Source organism: Catharus ustulatus, chromosome 29 (assembly GCF_009819885.2).
Source record: "Catharus ustulatus isolate bCatUst1 chromosome 29, bCatUst1.pri.v2, whole genome shotgun sequence".
Lineage (NCBI taxonomy): Eukaryota > Metazoa > Chordata > Aves > Passeriformes > Turdidae > Catharus > Catharus ustulatus.
This window is the reverse complement of record NC_046249.1, coordinates 3991571-4013205: the sequence shown is the minus strand read 5'-3', so window position 1 is coordinate 4013205 and position 21635 is coordinate 3991571. Positions and strand designations below refer to the sequence as shown.

Below are 21635 nucleotides of genomic sequence, written 5' to 3'. Positions count from 1 at the left end.
GCTCCCAGCATGAACCTCAGGAACACAAAAAAAATCTCATTTGTTTCATAAGAACTGCCAGAATCTGAAAAAGCTTTTGGGAGTTTTCACTCAGCTCCATGGCAGAACCAGCACTGCACACAGACCCAGCTCCAAAGGACTGGGGAGACTCAAATTCACACCCTGGCAGAGAAATGATTCCTTCAGAGTTGAACTTGGTTTATTTGGTCCTTACAACCATGCTGTGAAATATCCACTCACCAACAGGAAACTGCAGTGTTCAGGGTAATTCTGCAACTCCTCCTGCTGGGGGATGTCCTGGGAGCTCCAAGCAATCCCCTTGGCAGGACTGAATGAAGAACAAGGTGATTTTTCCCCAAGAGTTGTGTGCAGCAGAAAAAGCAGGTAACATCACATTTCTAGCATAAAAACCAGTGCCATGCAAGCAAATGGAAAAAGGAAGTTCCATTCCTCCTTTGATGACAATTCTTAAAGCAAACCCATGCAGATAATGGCCTCAAAAGAAGCACTTGCCCTGGGACAGAGCAGGCTGCACCCACCAGGTGCATGGGCAGGCTTTGGTGGCAAACAGAAATGAATCAGAGCTGAAGGTCCAACCCATCTCATCCCAAAGCCATGAGCACAGAGGGTTTGTCATGAGGGAAACAGAGCTGGCAGCAAATTGCTCTGCTCTTCTCCACAGAATTGTAAAGCATAAAACTTGCTAGGATTAAATTTTAGAAGTTATGGTAAGTTCTAGAAAATCTGATTTCCCCCCCCCGCAACTTGATTGGGCTGTCAATAATAATTCTTCTTTAAAAGATCAATTAATAGAAGCTTCCTGTTGGAATTTCCATTTTATTTGGCCTTAATTCTTTCCAATGACTGGTTCAGCATCATTGAGAAATCAAGAACATCCAAATGGGAACAAGCAATGATTTTCAAAATAATACATGAAGAATTATGACACCCCAAATATTTTCATCTGTTCCAACTCTCCTCACCTCCCATTTCAGAGGGAAACGAATTTTCAGCCCACTCAAAAAGTAACTGAAATTCTGTAATAAACAGGGGACACTGAGGGTTACAATTTAACAACAGACACAAAGCCAAGGGGAGCTCTGCTGCCAGAAAACAAAGCTCCCATTCCTTCTGCTCTCTCACCACATGCTCCCATTCCCCAACTCAATTTTTCTGCCACTTTACTAAATTAACTGGCTTGAAGAAGAACTTAACTTTAAATTTCCAAAATAAATTCAGAATCTTAGATAGCATGCTGTGCATTTTACAGCTGAAACATGCAGTTAAGCCATTTTTCCCTGATGAAAGGAAAATATAAATTTACTGGAAACTTCTTCAGTGTGTATGGAAAGGTTTAATTGTCTTGTTTGAGTCTATAAAATAAACAAAGGTTTGATTCATTATTTCCAATTTGACCCAAATAACAGTTCCCCAAGGTTTGATTCACTCTTCCAAATTTGGACCCAAATAGTTCCCAAGTGTAAACTCCTTCTCAGGACTTCAATCACAAGTAACCTGAACTTAGTCAATACAAGAAGGCAAAGCTCCAAGTCAGGGACCTGTATTTTAATTACTAAATTTAGAAAAGGTTGAAAAAGTCAGGAGTATCTTAAAACAGAGCTTATATTTATCTTCCCACCAGTTTTAAAGAAATTGCTCTTCACTAGAGATTATCTCCCTCAGCCTGGAGATACAATTAAAAGAGAAAAGAACAAAACAAACCATAATCTGAGAGCAATCCTATATAGGAAAGGGAACTCCATGTCCATGAACTGTTAAAGAGCAGCACAAAGCTCAGCTTTAGGCACCACTGTCCATGTTCAGCCTCCCTTCCTGATCCTTTTTCTCTGGAAAGCTGCAAGCAGTGTCAAACATAATCAGAATTATTGCAATTTATCTCTGCTCATGAGCTCCCCTACAAGGAACCTTTTCAAGAGAAATGGGTGCTGGGATGGAGCAGGAAGTGTCTGAGGCTCAGAGCTGCCCCATGACCACTCTCCTCTCCTCTCCCAGCCCATGTGACAGCAGTTGTGCTGATACCATGGTTAATTTTTAACTAAAAACTGCTCAGCATCAGGACTTGCATCTCTCAGATGTTTGACAAGGCAGCATCAAGCAACATTTAACACCAAATCTTTCATGGTCTAGCTGTAACTCCATTCTTCAGTCCAGAAATTGCAATCAAGGAGCAAAAATGTTAACAACAGTTTATCTGTAAACTATTTAGAGACTTGAACTCAGATTCATCAGCCAGCTCAGAAACAGGATTCAGTGTTTCTGATTCCCTAAGCATGAAAAGGTAAAATTATAAATCCACCTCCATAACACCCTAATTGTGCTCATCCCTCTGTGCCAGAAACAGCTGCTGTAACCCCGTGAACTTCCACAGAAGGTCACCCTACAAACAGCTCCATTTTACTTAGGTAGTAGGAAAACAAGAGATCACTAAAATGAGGAAGTTCTGAGCCAGAATGCAACCCATTTCTACATCATGGAAGTTTTTAGTCAAAAATACATTTTCAACTTCGATGAAGATTCAGAATAAAACTTCGAAGTTAAACAGAGCATTGTCAAATAGTCTGGGCACACTAAAACTGTTTGTGCAAAAAATCCCCAGAAACATCCATTTAAGAAAAACTCCCTTGTAGCACTTTAGTTCCCTTCAGTAAAAACCCAAAATGAGTCACCATGGGTGGATTTAGAAGTCACCAGCTCTAAGAGGAGCCTGCAGTCAGTTTAACTTCCACAAAGCAATGTAAGCTTTCTGAGCATCCCTCCCCAGGACCAAGAATTGACTCTTTTTTTTTTTTTTTTAAGTTATGCTTAGTGACTGAAATTGGGGAACCTGGAAGCTTCACTGTCAGCTGAATCAGCTCTGATGCATCAAAGCAGGATAACTGGATTTCACCTTTTTTGTTCTAAGCCTACCTTTTTGATGCACACTGAATTTACAGAACATCAATTCTGAAAGATTATTTTCTCGTGAAAATTATTACTAAATGCTCAGTGGAAGTCTGAGGAAACTGTGGTACTTAAGACAACCAGTCCTAGCATAGAAAACCACAAAACCCTCTTTATGAACATGCCCAGATTTACACAACAGCCTGTGACTCCAGCAAAGTTATGGATTTTAGTTCTGAGCCCAGCAATAGATGCATTTGGCACTCAGCAGACAAAGAGGCACACAAGACTTGAAATCCCTGCCTGGCTTGACACAGCTGTATCAGGTCTGTAGACGAGGATATGAAACACTTAAATTTATCAAAGGCAGAGAGATCAGCTGATCAAACAGGGCTTTCCACTGTGACCCCTTCCTGTTTTCTGTTTAGAACTGCAAACTTGAACTCCAGCAACCAACCAGCCTCAATTTTACTTCTTCTTTCAAGCAGCTGAAAGCAACACAAAAAAAGAACTTGCATATATTCCTCATTCTTTACAGAAGAGCTTTAAAAAAAGCTTGAACTTTTTTTTATGGAGGTGTTACTACATTTGAAACTAAACCTAAAAATTACAGCGGTGGTGTTCAAGCTCTTTGCTGTTGAAGATTTTGTTATGGGTGAGAATTACATCCATCCATGCTGCCAGAGTTTTTCCTTTAAGAGAGTAAAAGGGCCTAAGAGATCAGCTGAAGTTTATCCCAACATTACCTAATACAAGGCCAACTGCACCCCCTCCTTCTCACATGTTTAGTTTTGCTTTCTCCTGGAAATGCTGTAATAATTAAAAGCCAAAACTGACTCCCACTTTCTCCCCAACTAAAAATGTTGCTCTCTTCCACAAACAGCTGTAGAAATAACTCCCTCAAAAAGTGAGTTCAGTAAAACACACAAAGGCAGGATCACACCAAGCAATTAATGTTTCAGTGGAACAATATCTATGAAAAATATGCTTATGATTTGCTTCAAATGCCATCAAAACTTTCAGCTGGAGAGCACAGGTAACATCTGCCCCAGATTATTGGTGTTTAGTGGTGCAAAGTTAAGTCATAGACAAATGACAAGCAACAGGAAGTCAAGTGAACACAAAGAGGAGAACCAATTAGAAGCAGTCGGGCAATGGTGCCAAGCACCACTGCAGCCCAGTGACATTTAAACCTGCACCAAATGACAAAGCCTAAACCAGTGACATTTCAAGCCTAAACCAAGTAGGTGACTCAAAAGTAACATTCAAAGCAGTTACTTGAATTTTTAAAAAAAAAAAATTTGCACAGAAGGCAACTTGAGCATGAATTTACCTCGAGAACTGGTCCAGCTCCCAGAATGGTTCTCTCCACACCACTGGCGTACCCTTTCTGGCTCAGTGCCGTGAGGCAGTGAATTAAGAAGTTTGTGCTTTGGGTTTTCCCAGACCCACTTTCACCTGATATAACGATGCACTGATTAACATGTTTTTTAAGCATTGTGTGATAGGCCACATCAGCAATGGCAAAAATATGAGGCTCCAGCTTCCCGAGCTGATGGTTCTCATACATCTTGACATACTTGGGGTTATAAATGGGCAGGAACTTGAAGGGGTTAATTGCAATCAGGATACTTCCTGCGTAAGTGTAGATTCTGTGCTTTAGGAAGCGGCACTTGAGATTCTCCAGGAGCGTTGTCTCTGTCAGGTTGGGCAGATTGCAAAGGTCATCAAAGTCCTCCTGGTGCCAGGGCAGAAAACCCCTCTCCACCAAGCGCCGAGCATCCGTCTCCTTGGACAGCAGCTGCATCTGCACGTACTTGATGGTGCCATCAGTGTTCCTCTCCTGCAGCAGGAAGTAGTAGCCATCCTGCTGAGGGTGCTCGTCCTGAGCGCGCCGAGGCCACAGCAAAACCCTGTGCACAGGAGAGTCGTTGATGTCAAGCACCCATTCTTCTCCACCTGATTCTTTCACCTCCACCAGCACATAATGTTTGGAGACATCCAGGTTTAAGATGTTAATCACATCCTTGATGACATCTGATGATGTGCTGTCCTTGGTTGCTGTCACTTTACAGCAGGGAGCACTTTCTGTTGAGAGCTGGGGGTAAATGTGAAGGTTATAGGCTGCCTTTGCCTGGCAAACTGCACTGTCAGCATCTTTTAAACTCATTCTGTCCCCAGATGGGCTTCAGTCTGCCACTCCTGCTTAATGTGCAGTGCCCATTGTCTGAAAAAAAAGAAAAAGAAAAATTTAAAAAATCAGGTGTTAAAAAGTGTGTACTACAGATGTTATTTTCTACAGGATGAGAATACAGTTATTACATAGTGCATTTGTTCTTTAATAATTTACTATCGGTGATATCATTTCAAAAACCTGTTTGGGATATCCTATGGGCTGGAGAGCTGGCATAGCACCCAACCTCCTCCCACTTTTCCTTCTATTCCCATACCACCCCTTCCTCCCTGTCATGGCACACAAGAATTCATACAGCCAAAGCAAAAGAAACCAGGATCAATGTCCAGACTAAAACTTCCTTGTTTCCCAAGATTAGTTTTAGCCCAGATGCTTTCCTTGACCTGGTTCACATAAACATTTATCCACCCTCCCACAGAAACTCTTCCTTGAAGCTGCACCAGCAGCTTGAGGCAGAAACAGGGTTTGCTCACTTCTTAATTCAGCAGCGAGGGTTTAGAGCAGCCATGAGCTGTGGCAGAGGGATCAGTGAGCATGGACACGAGGAGGAAAATGTTCTGACACTGAAATCCACTTTTTTTTCCCCAAGCTCCTTCCATGAGAGGTACAAGACAGGGACAGCATCTACCCCACAGAGCTCTCAGGGACCAGAGCCCCCAGCTGCCTGGAGCAGACACTGCTGCTGCTCCTCACACACCACAGGGGTTTCTTCACCACGGATCATACACACAGCCAAGAGCCGGCTCATCCCACTTGAGTGAACCACATCCTTGCTACACAGGGTTTGAACATGACTTTTATCTTCCATCTTAGGCAACAAAGTAAAGTTAAGTCTCATTGCAGCTGCTTTTCAGCAGTAAACAAGATCCTAAACACCCCCTTCATTCACAGTCTTTGCACCCATCACATCAACTCCTCTCTCACTGGGTTTGGGAACCTCATTCACACATCTCCAAAACCCATTCATTGCTTTTCCCCCCCTTCAGCCTTGGTGCAGACCAGACACAACCTCAGCCTACCAACAACCTCAGAAGCCAACCTCTTCCTCACTGCCAAGTTAAAAGTCTCTAGACTCTGTCACCATCTGTGCCTGTGCTTTTCCTCTCATCTGCAGTTTGGTGTCACCAGAACGAATTTGCCCACACTGCTTTAGCTCCACAGTTCCTCTGCTTATCAAGGGGTATTAAAAAGAGAAGAATAATGAAGTACCCCTTTGTTTCAGCAGTCTGTAAAATTTCATACTGAGAATAGCAATTCAATTTTTGCTTCAAGAACAAAGTGTTCTAATTATACACTGACATGCCAAACACATTTTTTAAAAAAGAGGAAAGAGGCAGAGAAATGCCAAAGAAGTTACTTTTTGCCACTAAACAACTGCACAGGAACTTGCACAAGGCCACAGAGTGCAATCATTTCAAATTAAAATCAGCAGAGTTGGAGGCTTTTAGCTGCCACTTCCAGTGCAAGTAATGAATCACTTCACAAAACACACGACAGAGCTGTGGCTCATGAACAGCCTCTGAGGAGGGAGCTGTGCTTTCAGGGACTCTGCAAGGCAGCTTACACAGACACTGCCACACAAGCTGGGTCATTTGTAGTGGCTACTCATCAAAAGGAAGGCTGAATAAGCCACAGATGGCAAGACAAACCACAACACATCTCTGATCAAACTGCATGATCCACCCAAGAATGTTTTTCCCCATTAAATGTCATTCTTCATTCATTAAGGCAGGCTGGTTCCAAGAACCTGGCCATACAAAAGGCTGGAGCAGTGAGCTCCAAGTGCCCTCTCCATTTCCTTTAACTATCACTGACCAGGAAAGATGTCTGAAGCACCTTGGAAGTAATTAAGCAAGTGTTAAGCATTCTCAATATATAAAAGCTCAGACCTTGGCACAAAGTAGAATGCACAGCAGACATGGGGAAGATCCATCTGAGCACAGACAGAAAAATAGAACAACAGTGATCATTTTCCTCTCCAGCTACTCAGCCAGTCCAAGGGCCACAGCTTTTTGCAGACTTCCTTTTTTCACCCCCCAGCAATTAGTTTCAGACACACTGAAACTGTCTGAAAGTCTGCTGAGTTAGAGGAAGTCCCCTCAGTAAGCATTTTGGCCAAAGCAGCTCCCTAAAAAAAGTTGCACCAGTTTTCTGCCAAGACAGAAGAGCAGAACTTCGGTGCTGACCTGTGACTTTGCTAACACACATTTCCTAACCTTGTCTCATGTCAGCCACCAAAATTTGGGACATTGCTCAAGATCACAGCTCACACTTTCCAAAAGGGAAATCTAGAGTGACAAACCCAGCAGGGTGTGCTCAGGTGTGTACGACAGGAAAATTCAATTTTTCAATCTGAGAATGTCCAGGTATTGCAGAGGTTTGAGGAAAACCTGCTGGTCTCCTAGTACTTGTGATTTTCTTAGAAAGGATATCAAATTTATTTGATGACAATACTGCTCTAAAAGAGACAGATCTCAGGATTCCCACTAAACAATTTTTCAAGCTACAAATTAGAACATAAAAGCAAAAGAGCATTCACTGGACAGATTATAAATTGGTTACCTAATGAGTCCCAGTGTTCAACTAAGGACAGGTATCTTGAAGCACTTGGAGGATGAGTTCCTAGTGAAGCTGGATTCCTGGCATCAAAGTAAACGTTTTCATGGTGGTTCTAAAAGAAAAAAAAAAAAAAAAGAATTACTGATAAAGAACATATCATAGAGAAATTGAGAAGACAACAAGTGAGCAAGAAGTTAAATCAATTATAAAATTCAGTAATATAGGAGCAAGAAAACAACAGTTAAACAAATTTCAGCTGAGTTTACAGATATATAAAACTTCAACTTTATCCAAGAACCAATCTATATCAGAGGGATGGAAGGGGAGCTATCCTGAAATAGGTTTGAAAGCATAGCAAGGAATTATTTGAACAAGTACTCTATCATAGCACCACAAGCATGAGAGTGAATGCAATCTCCAGATAAACATTAATTAATATTTTGTTAGGCAGGCATATTACCCTTGTGCTCAGAAGGCACAAGACCAACACAGCATCTAGAATAAATCCAAATTTCAATTCGGGAGCTAAGGGCAGCAACAACAAGAACAAACCCAAATCTGTTAGAAAACACTCCCCTTAGAGCCAAACACTCTGCAAGCTTTGTCTGTGAGGAGCACACAGAGGACACTGTTATCAGGGCAGGCCTTGCACAGGACCTGCACTTGGGTACAATCACCAGGCTGGAGGACAAAGCCACAACACAAGGCACAGGCTGGAATTTGCAGCTAAACAAACCCAGGCAAACAGAAGACATAAACATCACCAGAAGGTTAAAGTGCACTGCAAAAACTTAACTGACACCACTGAGGTTGCCAAACCTCTTTTCAGAAGATCAGCCAGCCCCCAGTAACCAAGCTGCCTGCCAATTAGAAGAGTTAATTAGGTATCACCCTCTTGTTTATGCCAAGAGCAGTCTGAAGAGATGATTGCCATGATTCCTTCTCATTTTATGATCTCAAATTATTTATAGACAATTTTTAAGCAATTGAAATATTTATTGGGATTTGGCTCCTCAAGGAAGCACAAGGCTGAATTCAGGTGCAGAAAATACTGCAAGTCAAAGGAGAAATACAAGAAAGAAGATAATACTGAAACCATACAGGTCAGCATGCAAACCCTACAGCACAACCATCACTGCTGGGTTCTGTCTGGAGGTGGAAATTCTGCAGTTACCTCAAGTTCTTTCAATACCCTTTCTTCTAAGAAAACACTTTTCAATGTATGGAAGAGGAAAAAAAAATCTGCAACTTTATTTTTTGCTCAGACAATGTTAGTAACAAAACCAAAAAATTCCAATTTTAGATGTAATTTTGATGGTATTTATAAGCATTTTCTAGACTCCATTAAGCCAATTAATTTTTAATAGGCCAACAGTGTCCACTAAGCAGCAGAGTGGAACTCCACTAGAGAGTTTTGCCCCAATCAGTGCAGGGTATCTCTTTAGTTTAAATAAGGCCATAATTTGAAGTCACATATTTAGTCAATGAATCATGGTGAAGCTAAAAAGGGAAAGCTACCATTACAGCAAAATTGTTGAGGATGAACTGTATAATATCCCAGTTCCTCACATTTTCATGTGCATTTCCACTGCTTCATTCCTCAAAAGGAAAGATTCCAGCTTCTCCCACTGCTCCCCAAGCAATTCTCAACACAAAAGTGGAAATGTACCACAGGTACTTGAGCTCTGACATTCTTAAACCCCAGAACTGCCAGTGGCCATCCCCAAAAGAGACCAACCTGTCTGGTCAAATTGAAAACATTTAGCAATTAAAAAATATTCAGCTATTACTGACCTTGATTTCCAAAGCAAGGAATTTCCAGCAAATTGGGCTACAGAGACACCTTAAAGTTTCCACAATTAACTGTGCAATTAACAGGTAAGGTATAGATCCTTGTGCTAACTCATGTCATAAAGACAGGTGCTGTTAATTGAGCAAATTGAATTTAATTTTTTTCACTATTCCAGGTATCTGTACATTACCTGAAAATCACTTCAGGTTCTAGTCACACTTCAATACTTTCCTTGGTTATAAAAAATTCAGCTGGACTAAACAACTTTAGATCCTTGGTTTTCTTTAACTGAAACTCTTGGATTTTCTGCTCCAAAAGGAGGAGTTCTGAATGGACCACACAAAAATTACACCACATTTGTTACTACTCTTTGCAATCAACCCTGCAGGGAAGTTACTGCCCCAGAGTGCCTGACAAAGGAGAAGCTGGGCTGCAATGTGGTGTAACACAGGAAAAAGTCAAAGAAATCACTTTTGTTACAGGCAGTTCCTTCTCAGTTACCTGCTCCTGGAAGCCTGATCCCAATCCCCACCCCAAACCACCCCTGATGCAGCCTCCACTTCCTCTGAATGACTCAAATGCTGAATTTCACCTCAAAACACAGATACCTTATCAGGCTTTACAGTGATGCTCGATGCTATTACCTTATAAAAAGTGTGATGTCACAGAGTTACAGATGCACAGGAGAGTACCATTCAGAAGATGTGGCACAGTTGAAGAATAAGGCAAAGCAACTGAAAGAGTCTGAGGTAAAGAATCAAGCCAGAAGAACCTTGGGGGCCATTCTACCACCTTTTGTAGTTTTCTTAATTTTTTTCCTTAACAGTACTACAGCTGTCAACAAAGGAAATAAAAGTTTCACTGCTCTAATGTTGCATTTACACTGATGAGAAACCTTCTAAAGGAACTTTTAAAAGAAGCTTTAAGCTGAACTTTTTGTGTGAACAGAATGTACACATGTCAAAAATAGCTTTAAAAACACTTTTCTTGTTTAATATCAATGGTCTTTACAGAAAGGGCAGATTTTTCTGGAATGTGCATTGAGTTTCATTTGTAATCAGAGACACACAACACAATAAAGCCTTGATAAAAGCAGCTCCACAAGCCACGCTTAAGTCACTTGATACACCAAGAAAGCACAATATTCTACAGACAAAACCTCTGAATTTTCATTTTGTGAAATAAAGACAGTCCTAGTCTTTCCTATTAGAAAAATAAACCCTTATCAGCATCTGAGACTTTACTTCTCCTTGATATTAGCATAAACAGGTCTTGTTTGTTAGAAATGTGATAAACACCTTCAGCCTTCAAATTCTCAAAAAAGCATTGAGCCAAAACATTTTGTTGAATTAGAGTCTTTCACTCTTTTCCTTGACTACTGAGACAGCCAATACTGTTGCATTTTTTAGGAATTCTTCCTTTTTAAATGTCTAGGATATGCAAATCCTGCCCTTTGCCCTTCTGGCTGAGGAAAGGCCATATATAGCCTCTGTGCATGTGAGTCAAACACGTTATTCATGCACAGGATTATTCAAGAGGTCTAATGTTTGAATCACTATGGGTCAGAAAACTGTCTGCCCAGAGTATTCCTTTCTAGGTTAACCTTGTTTAAATCTTTCATCAGTTGCATTTACTCTTCCTAAATTATTCAGCTCCATGGGCGTTTTGGGTTCCACAGAAAAGCCCAGAGCTGGGAGTCTTCCCACTGGGAATGCACAGTTTGTGCAGGCAGCTCTCACTGCAGGAGCTGCAACATTCAACTTGTGAAAAAGCTTTTTGTTGAGATAAACATTCAAGCACAGTAACAAAAAAAAATTTTTTAAAAAACCCAACCAAAAAAACCACCGAGCCCCAAACTGTACAGTTCTACAAAACACTTTGCATTACTGCAGTAACTCCTGAGTTTTATGTGAATAATTAAGGAAGTGGCCTCGGATGTATCATCCTGAAAAGCACAATGTTATTGGGCTTCAGATGTAGGGCAGGCAGAAAACCCCACAGCAGTGCAAAGACAAAAAAAACCCAAGATGAACTCTTTTCTAAAAAAAGTCACAACGAATCTTGGAGCCAATATGAATACACATTAAAAGCACCCCAAGCTGCTTCCCTTACATTTAATGGATTTGTTCCTGACAAGATTCTGAGTTAAAGACACTCAGGGCTCACTAAAACTTGCAGGGTGTGACACCAACATCCTAAACCGGAATGCAAGGTTGCCCCACGCTGTAACTTTAGGGCAAGTTCTTCAGCCCTGGATTCCAGCTAACAGGCCTGAAATCAAAGAGCTCCTAATTACCCATGACAAACTTATTTGCAAACAGCTCGGCAGACGCACCGATACCGATCCACCTCTAGGAGCACCGTGGGAGGATGCTGATGACATCTTTGAAAGGCTAATTGCATCTGCCAGGAGCTTGAGATCATCTCCAGCCCTTTGCTCCACTGCCACCCATTTCCAGAAGGTGAAATCAAAGAATGCTGAGCTCATTTGCATCCAAAGTGCTTCTCGCTTTTCACAAACACGAACTGCAAATAAAGCTGAGCAAGAATTTTGCCAAAATACTTACAGAATAACAGAAAACAAAGCTAAAATGACAGTGGGAATTCATCTTCCACCAGGATCACACATACCTGTATCAGACCTATGGCTAGAATTGTCATGAGTCAGGAGAGGAGACCGATACTTTTAGTCTAGAAACATGTAACAAAGGATGTTCCCAGCTTGCAAAAGTTTTATTTCCCAGAGATTGCAAAACCAAGCTTGCCAAAAAGGCAGAGCACTATCGACATCCACACAGCAAGAGGCACAATTCAACCGGGCAATGACAGACATCGCGACAAAGCACGACCTCAGCACAGCGGCAGCACCAGCTGCCAAGAGCTGCCCAAAAATTACACAAAGAAACAAAAGAACCCCGAGAGCTTTAACGAATTTTTGAAAGATCATGAGATATTAGTCTGAAAGGTCACAGGCTGCTCACACCGAGAGTCAGAGACATCACACGAAAAAAGCAGAACACTGTGTGACTGCAAAAGCACAAGCAGGAGACGGAAAAGAACAGGAGCTGGAAGTAACGCCGTGCCCTGCTCAGGCTCTGCCCGAGAGAAGGGAGGCACCGCCGGGTGTCGGACACTTTCCCTGCCCTGGGCACCTCCACTCCTCGGGGACAGCTCGCACAAAGCCGGTCAGCAGCACCGCATCTGCCCCGCACAGCCCCGGAGCGGGGCACGGCCCCCGGCCCCGAGCACACCCGGGCTCCCGAGGGCGTCCCGGGCAACCGCTCCGGCCCCGAGCTCCTGAGGGCGGCGGCGGAGCCCGGCCTGGAACCCCCCCAGAGCTGACCCCAGGCAGCCCCTCAGAGCCGACCCCCCTCAGAACTGCCCCGGCCGCCTCACAGCGCTCGGTGCGACACCCGCTCCCTGCGCGGCACCGCCACCACAGCGCTGGGTAGCCCATAGCGAGGGAAGGGGAGGCAGGGGGAGCGGGAGAGATGTAGGGCAGGGGGAAGAGGAGCGCGGGGCCCGTTACCTGCGCCGGTGTCGAAGCGCGGCCGCCCGGCCCCGCCGCCGCCACAGGCCCCGCGCGCGCCACTTCCGGGTGGGGGGGGGGGCCCGGGGCGCGCCCATTCAGCGCCGCGCTCGAACCGCGCATGCGCCGCCCGCGGCCGGGCTGGAGCGGGGGCGCGCAGCGGCACCCACGGACTGCGGGATGGAGGGTGCGCGGGTTCGAGCCCCGAGCCTGCGCCTCGCCCCCGCCGCTCCCGGCGCGGCTGGGCGGCGGCAGCCAGGTGCTCTCTGTCTGTCTGTGGCAGCGGGGGTGGATTCTTGTCAAAACCAAAGAACCCCGGAGTCCTGCTGGGTCGGGAGCGTCCCCGCCCACCCTTGCGGCGGTGGTGGGGTAGCTGGTGCTCGGTCTGTCAGAGCGCTGGGCTACAGAATCACTGAATTGGTTGGGTTGGAAGGGACCTCTGGGGATCACCCAGTCCAACCCCCTTGCCAAGGCAGGGTCACCTGGAGCAAGTGACACAGGAAAGTGTCCAGGTGGGTTTGGGATGACTCCAGAGAGGGAGACTCCACACCCTCCCTGGGCAGCTGTTCCAGTGCTCAGCCACCCTCAACGCAGAGTTCTTCCACATGTTGAGGTGTTTGTCTGGTGTTTCAGTGCCCATTACGCCTGTCCCTGGGCACCACTGAGCAGTGGCACCATCCTCTGGACACCCCTTGGAGATATCTGTATATTTATATAGGATTAATTCCTCCTTCAGCCCTCTCTTCTCTGGACTACCCAGGCCGAGCTCCCACTCCTCATCATCTTTGTGGCCTCCGCTGGATTCTCTCCAGCTGTTCCTTGTCTTTCTGGAATTGAGGAGCCCAGAATGAGCTTCACCAGCTGAAGCTATCTCTCCGCAAAGGCCTGAGGCAAGGGGCATTTTAGGGCCAGCCGTGCTGCAGGAGTTGCCAGAATCCCCCCTTTATCTCTATTTAAAAGGCAGCGCAGCCCCCCAGCTGAGGGCCGGGACTCGGGCTCGTTTCGTCCTCCGCGCCGCCAGGGGGCGCGCTGCCATCCCGCTCCGCTCCCGCCTCAGCGCGCGCATGCGCGATGATTCAAAGGTGATGGCGGCTGGGGCGGCTCAGGGCTGAGGGGAGCGATACCCGCCCGGCTCCTTGCCCGCCCGCCGCTGCTTCGGCACCATGTCCTCAGAGGGCAAGGACTCGGCGGCGGGCACACAAACGCCTAAAGCTAGGCGGAAAGGTAATGTGGGGTGAGGGCGGACCCGTGTTGGCTGAGGCAGGAGCCCGGCCGGGCTGAGGGGGGATCCGAGCTGAGGCGGGAACCCGCGGTGGGCCCGGCTGAGCTCTCCGCTCCTCTTTCAGGAGGAAGAATCGTGCAGTCTCGCTACCTGCAGTTCAATAAGAAAGACAGCAAGAAGGTGCCGGGTCTGCCGAGCTCAGGCGTAGCTCAGCGAAAGGCAGAAAAGGTGCGAGAGGTGGTTTGGACGTGGGGCAGCGAGAGCTGGGGAAAACCGGCCGGGGTTACGAGGGAGTTGTGATGTTTTACTTGGGGGGAGCTTGGGACTGTACTCGGGTGACTTGCAAAGCAAGGATTTAGTTGTTAATTGTCAGCATTTAAGTTAAAGGTAAGATATTGTTGCTTATGTTCTGTCTTGTTTGTGTTTCTTTATTTTCAGGATTCTTTATCAAGTTCCTTTTCATCAAGTAGTTCTCTGCTGTCTTCCAGAACTAAAGCAAAATCGGTTCAGTCTCAGAAACACGAAACTTCTGCTAGTAGGTTTTACCAGTGTTTAAAAGCTATTCTTTTGTATTTCCAGCCTCTGAAACTCTTAACAGCTCTAAGATATTGATGTTTTGAATTACTTGCATCGCTGGCATTTATTATTTGCATGCAAAGAAAATTAAGAAACTTTACATGGAACCGAGATGAATTTCATCCTGGTTCTGCAATTGAGTGATTGGGCCTTTCCTACCTTCTGTACAAGATTTTGAATGGTTCTTTTCCTATATTATTACCATTACTCTGCTTTTTAAAATTTGATCTTTCTGTTAAGCCAAATGTGAGTGATTGAAAATCTCTGTCTGTGAAATCGTCCATTTTTTTGTTTTTTTGTTATTACCAATGATTCCTGTCTGGTATTGCTGATTCCTTGTTTGTCTCCACAGATATCCAGTTGGGACAAATTATTCCCTTGTTTACTGTGAATTGGGACCCCAAAGGGTCTCTCTCTATGGGGGTCATCAGAGAGTGGCCTTTAGTGATAATAATTTTCCATTCTGGCCACAGTTCCAGTTAGTAAATTTTTTTTGGAGGTTCAGGAAAAATAAGTTTTTAAGGCTGTTTATTAGAAAACAGGTGCTTATTTGATATTCCTGGGAGGAGAGAGTGTTTGTGATAAGCTCAAGAGGGGCCTTGTCCAGGTGCAGTTGATCAAGGCTGAGGTCTGAGGAGCATTTCTCAGGTCATAGTGGGGTGTGAGGGGAGTGATGTGACCAGCTCAGCTCCCCTGGGCCTCTGCAGCTTGGAACTGTGAACTTGTGCTGAACCTAATTCTTCTAGTTCTAATTCTTTTAGTCTGATAACAGCTTCTTTCTACAGGTGTTGACCACAGCACATTAAATCAGAGTGGTTTTGAGAAGGGTGACTTGCAGTCCACTTTATTAGATGAAGAAAAATCAAAGCTACCCGACCTTGATATTTCTGCTATTAATGGTAAATTTCCATTCATATGCAATTTCTGGGGTTTTTTTAAAATTTTTATGTATGTGCTGGAACTTGGGGATAAGAAATTGTTGTATTCTTGTACATTCACAAAATTATTTTAAGCAGAGGTACTAAGACCTTTGGAGTTTGACTTAACCTCGATTTGTAATATCTTTTGGGTGCTCTGGTTTTTTAAGTCAAAAAGTAAAGAATAAAGTCAAAAACTAAAGAATAAAGTACTCTTTGTTCCTGTAACAGGTGGATGTCAGCCCTTCTGAAAAGTGGATCATGTTTGTCACTTAAAGCTAATTTCTCACGTGATCCGTATCTGCTCATGAGTATATCAGAACCAGAAACAGAGCACAGATTTTTTTTTTCTACTACACACAATAATTGTGAAATTATCTGTGCCTTTAAAGAACCTGGTGGTCTATTGACCCACCCTATAGACCTCAACAGAAGAGCACACTAACTTTGTTGTTGTGATGCAGATAAAAGTGACCCCAGTAAGAGATCTGACTCAGAATCTGCTTCAGAAGTGTCTTTTGAGGTGAGTCTCACTGCTTACATTGGTCAGGATATTTATTTTGAAATGAAGATTTTTCTCTTTATTTTTAATCTGAATTACAACTGAGGTCCTGGCAGGATCTAAATCCTCCTTGCAGAAGTCAGTTCTGCTGCTGGCAGTGTTTGGTGTATTCATCAGACAGCTGGACACTGACCAGAGCTTTCCTTCATTTTTCGTGGTAAAGAATCTGTTCCTATTATTGCATCTCCTCAGGTGGATTCTTCTTGCATTCCTGCCTATGCTCTTTAATTGTATCACACTATCTTTGACTATTTTCTGCCATTTTTGTTCTGAGAACTAACACTGATTCAATGTAATATAAAGTGCCTTATTTGGGGGTTTCATTCAGTGTAGCACTGAAAATTCAAATTCTCTACCAGAGTTATGAAAATTTGCTCAAAGTATTATAAAAGGTGGTGGAACAAAAAGATGCATTTAATTAAGATGAGTGTTTAAAAAAACAAACCTCTGTCATTGAGCTGCCTGTTGGCTTTGATGATCCCAGGCACAAATTGGACTGTTGGTAATTAATTTGACCACCGAAAAAGCAATTGGTTTAATACCAAACTTGATGTAGAATATTCTTTTCTTTTCTGAAGGAAACTGACTCTCAGGATCTGATAGCACAACTGGAATCTGAGACACTACTTTTAACTTTCCTAAGACTAAAGGTGAGAGTTGGTCAATTATTTGATGTCTTAGATAGAATGTGATATTGAGGAATTGTTTAATTTCTTAAACGCTTCCTGATCTGTAAAAGTTAGACTTTTGTGACTCTGTATGTTTATCATTTGTGAAACCATAAGACTTGCCAGAAAACTCTTAGAGTGCATTCAGTCCTGGTTTATGAAGCTAGTGCTGGTTCTTAGGAATTGGGAGTTCTGGGAGAGCTGTGAGTCTGTCTGGAGTTGAAGGTTGTGGCAGTGCCTTTGTTCCCTCAGTGCTGTGTGTGTCTATTTTCCTTTGCAAAAGGAAGCACGGGTGGGGCAAGAGTCTTGAGAGGGTCTTTAACTCTGATTTTCTGTGCTTACTGTGTGTGGTGTCCTGTTCATTAACTGAAAACTCTTTGGTGTGGTCTGAGGCTTGCATTTCTTTATTCACAATATGTTAATTGCTCAGATGTAGCATTGCTTTAATTGTGAATATTTTTGGGATGTAATAGGTAGGAAAAAGGGTTGCCAAGATGGAGGACAAAGCAGAAAAAAACTTGCTGATGTTGTGTGAAGAAAAACAGAAACAACAGGAGATGCTTTGGAAGCTGAAACGTGAAATTCTGCTCGAGGAGAGAGACGAGAAGCTCAATGAAGCATTAGACAAACAGGTGAGTTTTAATAGGATTAATGCTTCTCTGACAGTTACACAAACTCATTTATGAAGTAGTCCTTTATCCAGGGGAGATTTCTCTGCTTCTGTGGCCTGCAGGGGTACAAATCTATGTGCCTTAAAGAAAACAAATATCTCCTTCCTGCTGAGGCCTGCAGCACCTGAGCAGGAGCCTTTGTCACTGTTGAGTTGCCTCTCATGGACAGGCAGGAAGGAGAAGCTGGAGCTCTTGGGCAAGGGCAGAGATTGCAGTGGCTGCCAGGGCAGTGTCTGGGTGTTGCACAGGAGGTGGAAGTCCCCAAACCCATGTGAACATCCCACACTTAGGCAACTCCAGCTATGGTTAGAGCTGAGATGCCACCCCTTAGGAGTGAACATCTTCTGTTGTTTGTTTGTTTGTTTGTTTGTTTGTTTGTTTGTATGTGTTAGCCACAAGTAGTTCTGGCCTCATTGTAGGAAGACAGGTTTCTACTGAATATTTAATGTTTGAATAATGAATTTTCAAAACTGAATCTCTTTGCTTTTTAACAAATATGCATTGCAAGAATTGAACGAGGTTTTTGGAGAACAGGCTTATTATTAATTACAGTCAAAGGATCTGATATAAAACCCTCTGCTGGCTTTGTTGCCAATATCTCTGAGCTACAGAAACAAGGGAACTGGTGCTATGAGGACATAGAGGAAAACATAAACAGTTTGATAGGATTATTGAACCAAAGACTTCTTGAATTCCTCTGTCAGTAAGCATTTCAGAGTGGTATTTGGTTTTATCATAAAGGGGTTTTCTGTAGTGAGCCAGGTGTGTAATGACAGATGTGCTTTTGGAAAAGTGTTGTTCAGTGTGTGTCTCTTTCAGATAGAAGTGCTGACTCCCCTTGTTGCTGTCTGTGAACCATTTAAAGAGCAATACAAAAACTTTGCAGCTTCCCTGGATGCTGCAAGACATGAATTACCCATCAAGAACATTCATATAGAAGGAGATAAGCAAACCTACCTTGGTATGAAAATTTCATTTATCAAATTTGCTTTCAGTTACAGTGAGTTTGTGCTAAAAAAACTTCTCACAGTGTTACTGCTACATCTGTCTATGGCCACTGGAGGAATTTTGTGTGCTCTTAAAACCTGTGTGGACATGTGGACACTGAGTACAGCAATAATCACATGAGCTGTGTGTAATTCTTATCTCTGTTCAACCACTTAACTACACAGTTTTTTATCTTGCAGCAGAGAAGAAATTAACCTTTTAAGTTAGCTCAGTCTTCATATACACCTTATTTAGCAGGTTTCTATATATTTTAATTGTATTCATGATATTCCTCCCCTTTTTTTTCCTACTGTGTAAACAAGCTGTAGGAATGCTGTGATGCTGTTTCTGTGTTTGAGGGACAGAGTCACCTGGGCAGACTTGCTCATGTTTCTTTGCAGAGCTGGAGCTTAAATATTATTGTGTGCTGTCTTGAATCAGAGAATATTTAATAAATCAGTACATGCATTTTGTATTGAAGTCTGGACAAAAAGTTACATTTTTAAACTGGTCTGCAAAAATCAAGATTCTTAAATCATTTACAGTAATCTCACACTTTAAGACAAAAGGAAAATGTTTATTGAAGAACTTAGAATTCTGGTAAGAAGACTAGAAAGGAATAAATCCATTTTCTTGTTTGTGAATTTTGAAGGAAATGACTGAATAAATTTAATGGAGGGGGTACATGCCAACAGCAATACATGAAACTGGCCAGGGAATTTTGGGTGTCTAAAACTTGTTTTTTCTCTTACATTACTCTTAAAAATCTTTGATACACTCTAAATGAGAGCTTGAGGAGCAATTTTAATAGCCTGTTGCTGGTGCTAGTCCCAACAGTGACAACTAATTTGGCTTTCATGGTTTCATGATGTTTTTGTGAAAGCTAAACAATGTTTTTTGTCTAATTCACCTGTTTCTGGATTACTCCAGCTGTTAATATCTTGTATTAACTGGTGCCACTCTCATTTTTAATAATACCTTTAACTTCTCATCTTCCAGATGAACTGGGAAAGCAATTAATGATCACACAGAAGCTTCTGACAGAAGTTATGCCAAACCACTCAGAGGATAGTGCAAAAGCACTTGGTGCACTGAAAGAGCTTAAAGAACTGTCTCAGCAACTGAGTCAAGGGTTTCAAAGGTAATCACAACAGTTGGGTGGAAAGATTTGTTGACTAAATATTTGGAGGAAAATCTCTCCCGCTTACCAGAATGTACCCAGAATTCAGACTGGAGGAGGTTAACTGAGGCTTTGGTAGCACTGAGGGTAATTCTTTTTGTAGCAGTTACCTGTATTTCTGTCCCTGCCCTGCCTGCAGTCCCAGTAGGATGTGTGGGGTTGTGTTTGTACTCCAGGTGAGCCACTTCAGTGTGCCTTTCTCTGACGCTTCAGCTGAGAATTTCACTGAGCAAGAATAGTCTTGGTAACTTAAGGTATGTAGGAGTGGGGAAACCCAGCAGAGCTGTAAACTGTCTTAAATAACAACCCTGCAAATGTGTCATCCTTGAGAAGGCACAGAGAAGGGTTTTCTCCTTAGCTATTGTGGCAACAAATACAAAGCATTACAGGGAGGATGAGGAAGAGATAAAGCATGACTAACATCCTTCCCTTCCCTCATTGCCCCAGAAGAGATTAGAGTTAAAATCTTTGAAGATTAATAGACTGATAAGCCACTCATCCTCTGCTCCTGCAAACTGCCCATCTTTCTTCCCAGTTCTTGCTTTTGAGAGGAAAATTTACATTTCACATTTGTTTTCTTCCGGTGGGGCCAAAGTAGGAGAAAGATGCAGATGTCCAAGTGTGTAATTTTTGGACTAAAGCAGAGTTCTTATCCTTCAGAGTCACTGATTTAGCCTCATGTGTTCCAGGAGCTTCACAGATGTGCAGAACCTGTCATTTGAAGCCTGTAAAGAAGTTTCTCTGCATAACCAAAATGTGTGCGAAGAGAATCATGGAGTAGATGTTGTGAAACACTGGTATTTCAACTGAGTTTCTGTATTGTTTTACTACTGGGTAGGTACTTACTCAAAGCCAGCAGACTTTTTATCCTTTTACTTCTTGTGTGGACATAAAACTTGGCCAATTTTTCAGTGAAGCCAGCAGGGGTGCTCACTGATGCAGGAATTGGAGAGTTGTTCTGCAGGCTGTCCCACAGGGACACATTGCTTGCTTTTAATGGGGATTTCTGTGACAGGTTTTCCATTCCTTTCTCCTTGACAGTACTGAAAGATAAATGATAAAAAGTGCTAATCCTGCCAAATCTGACCTGTGTGGTAATCTACAGCCTGGGGTTGCCTCACTGAACAGCTTCTGCAGGAGCTCTGATTTGTCCCATGTTTCTGGGTGTGCTGTGTGGGTACAAAGCACTTGTTTGGAAGGAGCCTGATCACTTTTAATGAGTGAGAAGTTTTGGTAACTAGTTGCCTAATTGCCTTGTAAATAAATTATTGAAATGACAATGCTTTTGTATAAACCTGACTCCTCTTTAAGGATTTTATTCTTTTTAATAATAAAGACTATTTTGCACTGCTCTAGCAGTAACCTTCAAGTTTGAATATGTTCATTGATCTACAGCAGCTTTTGTTTCCATCTGGACTTTCTTAGGGCTAATACTGCACATCTCAGTGATGCACTTGTACACACCAAGTGGTCCCAGTGGTCAGCTATGAGTACCCCAAGTGCTGAGGCCAAAGGATTGGGAATGGGGAAAGAAACCCCAAATCTGGTTACTGAGTGCATGTGCTGTGCTAGGAACATACAAGCCACATCTTGCAGGTGTTCAACATCCTTTCCTTTTCTGCCATGGAATGCATTTTTCTCTGGAAGACATGCTGTAACCTGCATTTTTTAACCTGTGGAACCTCGTTCTCTGATGGTTTTTCACATTTGTAGCTTAAGCTGTGTCTATAAGGCTTTTTGGCCTACTCCTAAGATACCTGGAGCATTATCCTTGCACTCCTTCATGTGCTGTTCAGGCTTTCTTCCTGGCACTGCTAAAGGTATAACTTGATTCTTTTCTCCTTTTAAATTAGGAGTAAATTAAGTAACTGGATCAG

The 21635-nt window shown here is 43.1% G+C and overlaps 2 protein-coding genes across 12 annotated transcripts in view; one reads left to right on the top strand and one right to left on the bottom strand.

Moving 5' to 3' along the window:
• MYO9B (myosin IXB) overlaps positions 1-13033 on the bottom strand; it is a 41858-nt gene extending 28825 nt beyond the window's left edge. For 10 of the 11 annotated variants that reach the window (XM_033082032.1, XM_033082034.1, XM_033082037.1 and 7 more), the window contains exons 1-3: positions 12976-13033; positions 7658-7766; positions 4235-5128 (exon numbers count right to left, since the gene is read on the bottom strand). In XM_033082032.1, coding sequence (XP_032937923.1) covers positions 4235-5071 — 837 coding nt within the window. In that variant the 5' untranslated portion in view covers positions 5072-5128; positions 7658-7766; positions 12976-13033. Of the gene's footprint in view, positions 1-4234; positions 5129-7657; positions 7767-10090; positions 10169-12975 lie in introns of those variants that run through there. The other variant, XM_033082033.1, reaches the window with a different exon arrangement.
• Positions 13034-14048: 1015 nt separating this feature from the next.
• Positions 14049-21127, top strand: HAUS8 (HAUS augmin like complex subunit 8). The gene is made up of 10 exons (XM_033082534.1): positions 14049-14199; positions 14322-14425; positions 14636-14732; positions 15559-15672; positions 16155-16213; positions 16831-16902; positions 17394-17552; positions 18411-18552; positions 19578-19719; positions 20448-21127. Exons 1-10 carry the CDS (start codon positions 14139-14141, stop codon positions 20566-20568), a joined length of 1071 nt encoding a protein of 356 aa, XP_032938425.1. The 5' UTR covers positions 14049-14138; the 3' UTR covers positions 20569-21127.
• Positions 21128-21635: the final 508 nt, after the last annotated feature.

What these genes read in the sequence shown, in the direction of transcription:
- HAUS8 (XM_033082534.1), top strand. Translation starts at nt 14,139, where the DNA reads ATGTCCTCAGAGGGCAAGGACTCGGCGGCGGGCACACAAACGCCTAAA. An exon ending in GCCTAAAGCTAGGCGGAAAG is followed by an intron (nt 14,200 to 14,321) that starts GTAATGTGGGGT and finishes CTCCTCTTTCAG; the next exon opens with GAGGAAGAATCGTGCAGTCT. An exon ending in AGATAAGCAAACCTACCTTG is followed by an intron (nt 18,553 to 19,577) that starts GTATGAAAATTT and finishes CTCATCTTCCAG; the next exon opens with ATGAACTGGGAAAGCAATTA.